We start from the raw sequence: 8,391 nt of genomic DNA, 5'->3' as shown, positions 1-8,391 counted from the left end.
CTTCTACTGAAGTAGTTTCCTTCACTTCCTTTTTGTCCCTGTTGGAAATGTTATTGCAGTTGTGAAGAAGGGAATTAGGGGCTGTTAAGTGGACTGGCTCAAATCCCCTGGCCAGACAGCAAGAGACTTGGACTGGCTCATTACCTTACCTTCATTAGTAGCCTTCTCCAAATTCTGAGCAGTCAAAAAGAGTCCAAGACTATGAAGCCCCATTACTCAGTTGTACCATAACTGATTGTGCACGTTCACTTCTCAGGATGTGGTACCCCCACCCCCTCCCCAAGCTCTAGAAAAGATGGTCAGAAAAGAGCTCATTATTAGGCTAGTCCATAGAAGAGCTCATAATGCTGCCATGCAGAATCAAAGACTCACAGGACAGCACTACCTACTCAAAAGTCAGCATTATCTCCCCCAACAGATCTTCATTTCTTCAGCATGCCCAATTTCCTAAGAGATCAAATCCTAGAATTTGTGAGGCTAAATGAAATTCACACACAACTTCAGCTTCTGCCTAAGTACACGGATTTTTGGCCACTCATATCTCAAAGTAATTTTTAAGTCATTTAAAGCTAAAAGCCAATATGCATGACTTTATTTTCAGTTCTATAAATGAGTGTAAAACACAATAGTGCAGTCATATATTTGGCATTAACTCTTACTAGCCACGGAAATGTGGGTCAATACTGGATTTTCCAAAGTTGTCTAAGTAAGATTGGGTTTGTCAAAACTTGCCAGTTGCTTTCAAGTGAACACAGAATGTTGGCGGAGATGAAATGTGACGTCCAAAAGACTGAAAATAGGTCAGCACCGTGCAAAAGTAAACTTGTCAGTGAGATCAATATGAACCTACAGGTTAATGGGGATATTAGAATTTCCTTACAATAAGGGATATGTGCAGGGTAGAGCCAGAACACGACTGTAGTGTTTATTCACTTGTGAAAAGCAGAGGACGTACTTAAATATTATTTTTTGTATCCTTAATGAAAGGCACTGCTTTTTAATATGGAATATTTATGTGTAAGAACAGTTTTAATTGATAGAAAATCATAGTAAGTTAAATTCTGGTTCATTTGCTCAGTTTTTAGCAACAAGAAAAACAAGAAAAAAGGGGAGTAATGATCAAGCATCATAAAATTTCAGAAATATCAAGTCCTTCATTAGCTTTCTCTATGTTAAGTGTTTCAGAGAATTTGACATTGTGGATGAAATCAGTAAAAAAAAAAAAATTTGAAGGAAAACAAAACAATAACAGAAAGACCTTTCTTAGGGCTTCTCATTGCATTTATTTAAAATTTTTAAAAATGTACATCACTTTTTGAATACATAAAATGCCAGTGCTTTGCAACAGTTTTGTTACTGCATCTCTCAACTAAAAAAAGGAAGGAAAAAAAAAACCAGGAAAAATACATTCAAAAAGCCAGGCTGTTCTGCTTATGCACGGGCAGTGGCTTTGGAAGGCTACAGCCTACACCGTGTCTGTTCAGAGGCATTGCCAAACATCAGTCACCTAGCAATGAAAAGTTGCACATAAAGCATTAAAGGATACAAAGAACAACTTGGTGGGGAGCAGATGAGGAATGGGAAATTGAGAAAAATGCCACATATGCTGTTGGGGTGAGGGTGGACTTCGGTGGAAGTGAGCATGAAGGCTGATGTGTTTTGGAAACTAGATTTATGGGAAAAGATAGAGAAAACAAGGTAACATGTTTGGCAAGCTATATTTGTGTGTGTGTGTGTGTGTGTGTGTGTGTGTGTCTACTTCCAATTTTCTATTTGACTTTCCAAGAGAAATGCAACAAAACTGAGGTAGAAATGAATGTGGGAGCACTACAGCCCAGAAGATTTCAAAATGAGAAGCAAAATTGCACTGACAAGAGAGGAGTCAAGAAGGAGAGGGGACGTAGATATATTCTTTGCAGATATATAAGTTGGTTGGTTGTTTTCTGTATTTATTTGTTTGCTTGTTTGTTTTGGTTGCTATCTTCTGCATTCTGTCAAACAGCACGGCAAGCCTATAAGCTAGATTAGTGAATAGGATGACACCATTCCCAGCAGTTTCAGAGAGAACTTGCAAATCACCACCACCATTACCAGCTCTGCAGGAAAAGGCAGTCCTAGTTTTTAGGTACTGTGACTTTCAGGGTCCTAAACGGGTCTTGTGGCTGACTGTTCTAGACACTAACACAGACTGTATAAGTAGCTTTCCATTAACCAGTGTACCTTCTAAGAACATTTTCACTTCATTATCAAGGAGCAATGTACGAAGAACTCTTGCAGGTATTGATATAAAGAATTATTCTGCTCTGGTCAATTCCCCATAATTAGTGAAAGAACCTTTAAAAAAAAATCCTTCCATTTTTACTTTAAGTTGTAAATATTCAGTTGTATCACACTCAGTATTTTTCTGGATACATTCAAAGTAATTTTCCTTGCTATTTTCCAATTGTTGAGGTAAACATACATTTTAATATAAAGTAACATTGAAGCCTATCCCATTACTCTCAGCAGTACATAGTGCTTTCAACACATTCCTTTGAGGTACTGTACAAATCACAATCACTTTCCTGAGTTTTTGCAGACAAGAACATTAAAAGAAATGAACTGCAGAAATTAAGGTCCAGATTACCGTTACCCTGTTTTACCTGTTCTTAGCTTAATACTGCAGAACAGACAGGATTGAGGAATACTGTTGCTCTTAAAATGGCAAAAATCTGGTTTTCTGTTGAAACACAACCATTCATCTCTTTAGTCCAATAATGTTTGAAGTTAAAGCTCTTTATATTAGCACATGCCACCAATGTAATTGTGAGGCAAACAAAAAATAAAGCACCACTCCAGGCACTTGACAGCAACTAAATCTCGAGAACAGCAGAATGGAATCAACACACGAGGTTCATGTCCTTCTGAAATCAACACACTTGCACCTTGCTCCTTGGTGAGTGTTGTCTAGCTTGAACCGAACTGAGCATCAGCAGATGCTTTATGTCATCTGGGGCTTTCAAATCAGAAGCTCTCATTGGATGCATTTTTCCTCCAAATCTACCCTGACTCTAAAGATGCAACTTAATCGTCTTCTTCCCCAGTACCCTTTGCAATTCAAACACTACTGGAAAGGGGCTCTATACCCTATGTAGCAGGTTTTATGTGTGTGTGCCAACATTCATTACATTTTTTTTAAAGAAGTTATCACTGACTGCAACCAAACATTTTGTTCCATTCAACATACATATCAAGCTCTTTTTGAGATATGCTAGGCTGAATCTTGCAGAAAGCATTTTCAAAGTCTTGATATGTAACGGGTCTCAACTGGCTGGGCATAATGGCTGAAAGGTCTGTGGCTGGCATGGCATGGAGAGGGCCCACCGCTGCTTCCTGACACAAATGAGCCACGTCTAGTCCAGAAAAGCCTTCTGTGCGCTGGACGAGCAGTGCAAACTCCTTGTCATTGAGACAGTAATTGTGCTGTGAGAGCAGTTGTACTATTATCTGGTGCCTCGCTGTGCTGTCAGGAAGTGGGATTAAAAGTCGTTTCATGAAGTACCTCCGAAGAGATTCATCTATTTCTTCTGGTTTACTGGTGGCACAAATTACTACGATTTGGTCCTCAGCCGAAGTTAGTACAGTGTCCAGCTGCATCAGAAATTCGGTTCTCATCCGACTGACTGGACTGTGTTCCTCACTCACTTGAGAGGAGAGAAGCATGTCAATGTCACTGACAAAAATCACCGAGGGCTGGCGACACCTGGCCACAAGGAAAGAGGCGTGGATAATTTTCTCTGCTTCTCCTAACCACTTGGCGATAAGTCCAGAACCAGCAATTTTGAAAAATGTGGCCCCCAGCTGACTAGCTATGCATCTGCCCAATAATGTTTTGCCTGTTCCCCGAGGTCCAAATAAAAGGATGCTCCGAGGTAAGGCCGTCAGTCCACTGAATGCATCTGACCTCAACACTGGCCATAAAACCTCCTCTTTAATGACAGCCTTTACCAGGTCGAGACCAGCAATGTCATTCCAGTCCACTGGCGGTCCTTGGGTGATAATCTCGTTGGTTACCAGGTCAATGAGGTGCGTGTCAGTATTCTTCAGTTGCTCGTCCACAGAGTGGTTGGATGAGGTAGCTGCACGGAGTCCAGGGCCTTGCATTGGATGAGAGAGGAGCTGCCTGTGCTCATCCCCATGCTCACTCATTACTGGTGAAGTGTACTTCCCGAAGGATTCGCTGGATCTTGATCCCAATGAATTTTTAGCAGTACTGTAGGAAGGAGGGGTCAGAGCCCTACTGGACTGGCTGCTGAATTTCCTTTGCTGTTCAGAGGACATTAGCTGCTTCGTTGGCTTAAATGCTAAGGATGATGTTTCAGCACTTCTGTCAAAGCCATTCCCCCGATTTGAGTTTGAAATGCTGTTGTCGGGCATTCTGTACATAGGACTCTGTGTAGATCTCTGTTGGCCATAGCTGTAATTTCCATAACTGGAGTCCATGTCTCCTTGCCCTGCCATATAGAAAGCTTTCCTTTTGAGAGAACTTGCCGAACTGTTTGTCAGAGCCGCGGGTGCGATCGGTGTCAAACCATGACCCTGGTAGGTGTAGCCAGGAACAGTGGTGGGGGGCAGGGGGGTGGGAGCAGGAATTCCTGAAGGCAGGTATGCTGAAGGAGGAGGGGGTGCACCCCCAGGGCTGTACCCAGATCCCACAGCAGTATGAGGAGGATAGCTAGCAGAGGGATAGCTATAACTGGAGAGATTAGAAGTCCCATTGTAGCCTGGGACCAGGGCTGGTGGCGGTGGAGGAGGAGGTGGTGGCTGTAGGAGCCCAGAGCTATGCAAGGGAGAAGGATGAGGTGAAGGAAGTGCAGGTGCTGGCTGGCTGCTATAAGTAGAATGCAAATATGAGCCGTTGTATCCTGGGGCATATTCCTGAGATGGGAGCCCTGTATGAAGACTAGGTACAGTGTGGCTTCCACAGGTACTACTTGAATAACTAGGCTCTGTCAGGTTGCTGGCCACCCCAGGAGAGCTCCCTATACTTGCAGAGACATCTGCTGGAGGGAGGGCTGAACTGACTCCAGCTTTGCTGGCAGTGATAACATCCGGAACACAGTTCATGGGATAAACAGCGTCTGAATTCAAGGAAGGCTGCCACGGTTCGCTTTCATTTTTCCGACCGTTCACTAGTCCTGATGGCGCATCAGAGTAGTTGCTGAGTACAGGTCGGTCCACGGGGCCTTCCAAAATGCCAGAATACTTCTCTGCATATTTTTTTAGTAGGTTGGATGCAGTCAGAGCAGATATGTCATCATTTGCCCAGGCATACTGGTAGGTGCGCTGCAGATGACCTCTGTAAGCTTCAACTTTGTGGGCAGGAGACCGAGTGGTGGAGGTGATGTCAAAGTGCTGTTCTGGCCACTGGGCATGCTCCGGCGTCCACTGCATCTTCAAGCCTAAAGATTTGGGGGGGAAAAAGTTAATTTACTTAGATACTCATCAGAACCGTTAAAGCTTTTTCCCCCAACTTCTTTTGTTACCTATTATTTTCCACCAACGATAGTGACATTATAAAGGATTTCCACAGTTTATAATACCTGTTATGGTCTCTACAATGCATATACTTTAAAAGGGACTGAATTTCAACCCTGTATAAAAAGTAAACAATTTAAATGAAAACGCTGTATAAAATTTCAACCCTGTATAAAAAGTAAACAGTTTAAATGAAAACTTTCAACCCTGTATAAAAGTAATTTATACCCTGTATAAAAAGTAAACAGTTTAAATGAAAACTCTGTAGGAAACCTACATTTTTTTTCATTTTTAAGTAATAAGTAAATTTATTTCTGCTAAGCCTATCAAGTTACTTGCTACACACACACACAGAAACACATATGTATGTACATACACATTCCTGTCAAGTTAGAATTCAATCACAAGTTCTTACAATAAAATATGCATACATTTTAAATATCTAGCACGTGAGAGTATTAACATGTGCGATATCCAGCTATCCTGTCTCTTCACATCACAGTTTCTGTTTTATATTTTAACCAATATAAAAATGAGACACAGCTGACAGATCACATCTAGGACACCTCTCTTATTTGGTACTGAACACCTAGTTAGCACAGTATAATGCTCCCTGCGCAGAACAATATGACACAGACATAGCAGGTCATTCCATAATCCAACTCTCATCTAAAGTGGTCCACGACAGTTTCAAATCTGCTTCGTGGAGTGCAGCAAAGCAATCTCCCAGGCAGCGCTCCATCGCTTTCATCGCACAAAGCCTACAACTCGGTATGAATTACAACTGGCTCCTTTCTGCCTCTCAGTCCTGTTGTTGAAACTCTGAAAAAAAAAAAACAAGCATCACTTGTCTGTCGGTCTTCTAGCTAGCATTCTCCCTTCTTCTGTTATCATCTTTCCCTCTGCCTTACAGCCTTCAAGGTACTGAGGGGTGGGGGGGAAAATATATATATATATATATATATGAATGAAGGGGGGAAGCAGGTAAAAGGGAAGATAAGAATAGAGAATCTGGATTCTAACCCTTTACATTTATGGAAAGCAGTGTGTGGCATAAACTCGAAGAGTACAACTAGAAAATGAGATGTTATGTGTAACTCTATCATCTGCTAGATTACAAACGGAAGCAAGGTGACTATGTAGCAAACTATACAAGAGTATTTTCTCATTATGAAGCAGTCAGAATGAGAGAATCATTTGAATTTTACAGTTTAAAGAGAGACCTTAGACATTGCCTTATTTCCCTCATTAGGGAACCAGTACCCAAAGGGATTTATAATGTACCCTCGAGGACTCACTTATAGTTAGTTACAGAAGAACACTGGAACCCTGTTCTATTTCCCAATGCTGGTTCGTCCTATTCTAATCTCTGCTTGATTGGAACACTTCCTATTCTGATACAGCTGTATTAAGCAGGCCTCCTTAATCTCCTTTGTATTATGGTAAGTGAATTTTGCAAACTCTCTTGTGCCCTCTGGCAGAGATTCCTTGATAAGAAGGAGTTCTGGTCTAAATGAAGCATCTGTGGCATCAGCTCCCTTCTGAATTACTGCAGTCTATTTTGACAGCTCCTACCCGCTTCTGCTTTCCTCCTCCAACCCCTTTAGCTCTTCATTGCCTGACTTTGGCTCCTGACATGGCCGGCTTTGACTTACTGAGCTAAACTGAACGTATCACAGAGTTTGGTAACAGAATGGCATGTTGATTCCCTTCTGACTCCCTCTTCCTTGCTTGCAAAACCACTGCACCAGACTCTGGAAGTTAATTAGCAGGATGATGCTGTGCTAATTGTGTTAATTTACAAGGTTTCAGTCAAAGAGAATCATGCCAGGGCCGGCACTGCTGTCATGCTTCTGACTTAATGATTAAGAAATACTGAAAACAAGGTGGGAAAGATTGCAGTAATTACATAATAAATGAATAAAGCAACAGGATTCATTTGCAAATATATTTTACTGCAGTTGTACTCATTTGCATTTGGATTTTTAAAAAGGATCCATGTAGATATTCATTGGCAAATCACCATCTCAATTAAATTAACTCTGAATGCTGCACTGTATAACTTAATCAAGCTCCATATATATATATATATATATATATATATATATATATATATCTTTTTGAGTAAAAATACTAAACACCTTACTTCTCCTGTATATGCAACAGATTCTTCACTTTCCTTCCCTTCACCTCCCCACAAATCTTCATGTTTCTCTTTTAAAACTACTTAAAAAAATAATCTCTTCAATTGGAAAGAACATATTATAAAATCCTGATGAAGTGCAGCTTGCATCATTTCATGCAGAGGAACTCTGGGGGGCCTTCTAGGAAGAACTAAAGTGATATTCTTAATTGTTTCTGCTTTCTCAATCATTACTTTTTAAGGGGGAGAAAAACACACCGCAAAATGGGTGAAATGACCGAGACCACACTTAAAGGGGAAAAGATGCAATTTTAATGAAGCAGCATTTCAGGAATCATACTTTCATTAAATTCAACTGGAAATTATTAAGAGCAAATCACCAGGAACCAATCGCAAGTAATCAGTATCTAAATTCTTCTAGTGTCATGGGATTTACTTCAAGCCTTATAAAAAGGAGAGAATATTAATGGGACTGTAATGTAGAACTGTCTAAAAGACCTACAGATTCATTAGTCCTGTAAATTATTTCCAGGGAATTTCTATTAGGATTTTTTTTCTTTAAAAGATTATCAAAATACAGAGTTGAGAAAATAAGAAAACATGTATGCTACGAGTAGGAATTTGATTAGATGGATACAGAAGAAACATGAATAAATGTCTTAAAAAAAAGGTCTCAGAAAATAATTTAGGAGTCACAGACAATGGAATTTACCACAAACACAACACAACAC

The 8,391-nt window shown here is 40.5% G+C and overlaps 1 protein-coding gene across 3 annotated transcripts in view; it reads right to left on the bottom strand.

Annotated features, from left to right (window-relative positions):
- Positions 1-8,391, bottom strand: part of FIGN (fidgetin, microtubule severing factor) — a 122,234-nt gene that overhangs the window by 2,843 nt on the left and 111,000 nt on the right. For all 3 annotated transcript variants that reach the window (XM_073807640.1, XM_019923192.3, XM_019923193.3), the window contains one exon: positions 1-5,441. This exon is cut by the window's left edge and continues 2,843 nt beyond it. In XM_073807640.1, coding sequence (XP_073663741.1) covers positions 3,187-5,433 — 2,247 coding nt within the window. In that variant the 5' untranslated portion in view covers positions 5,434-5,441 and the 3' untranslated portion in view covers positions 1-3,186. The remainder of the gene's footprint in view (positions 5,442-8,391) is intronic.

The sequence above is a fragment of the Tursiops truncatus genome, chromosome 7 (genome assembly GCF_011762595.2).
Source record: "Tursiops truncatus isolate mTurTru1 chromosome 7, mTurTru1.mat.Y, whole genome shotgun sequence".
Lineage (NCBI taxonomy): Eukaryota > Metazoa > Chordata > Mammalia > Artiodactyla > Delphinidae > Tursiops > Tursiops truncatus.
Note: the sequence above shows the minus strand (reverse complement) of the source record. Positions and strands in the feature narration are given on the sequence as shown.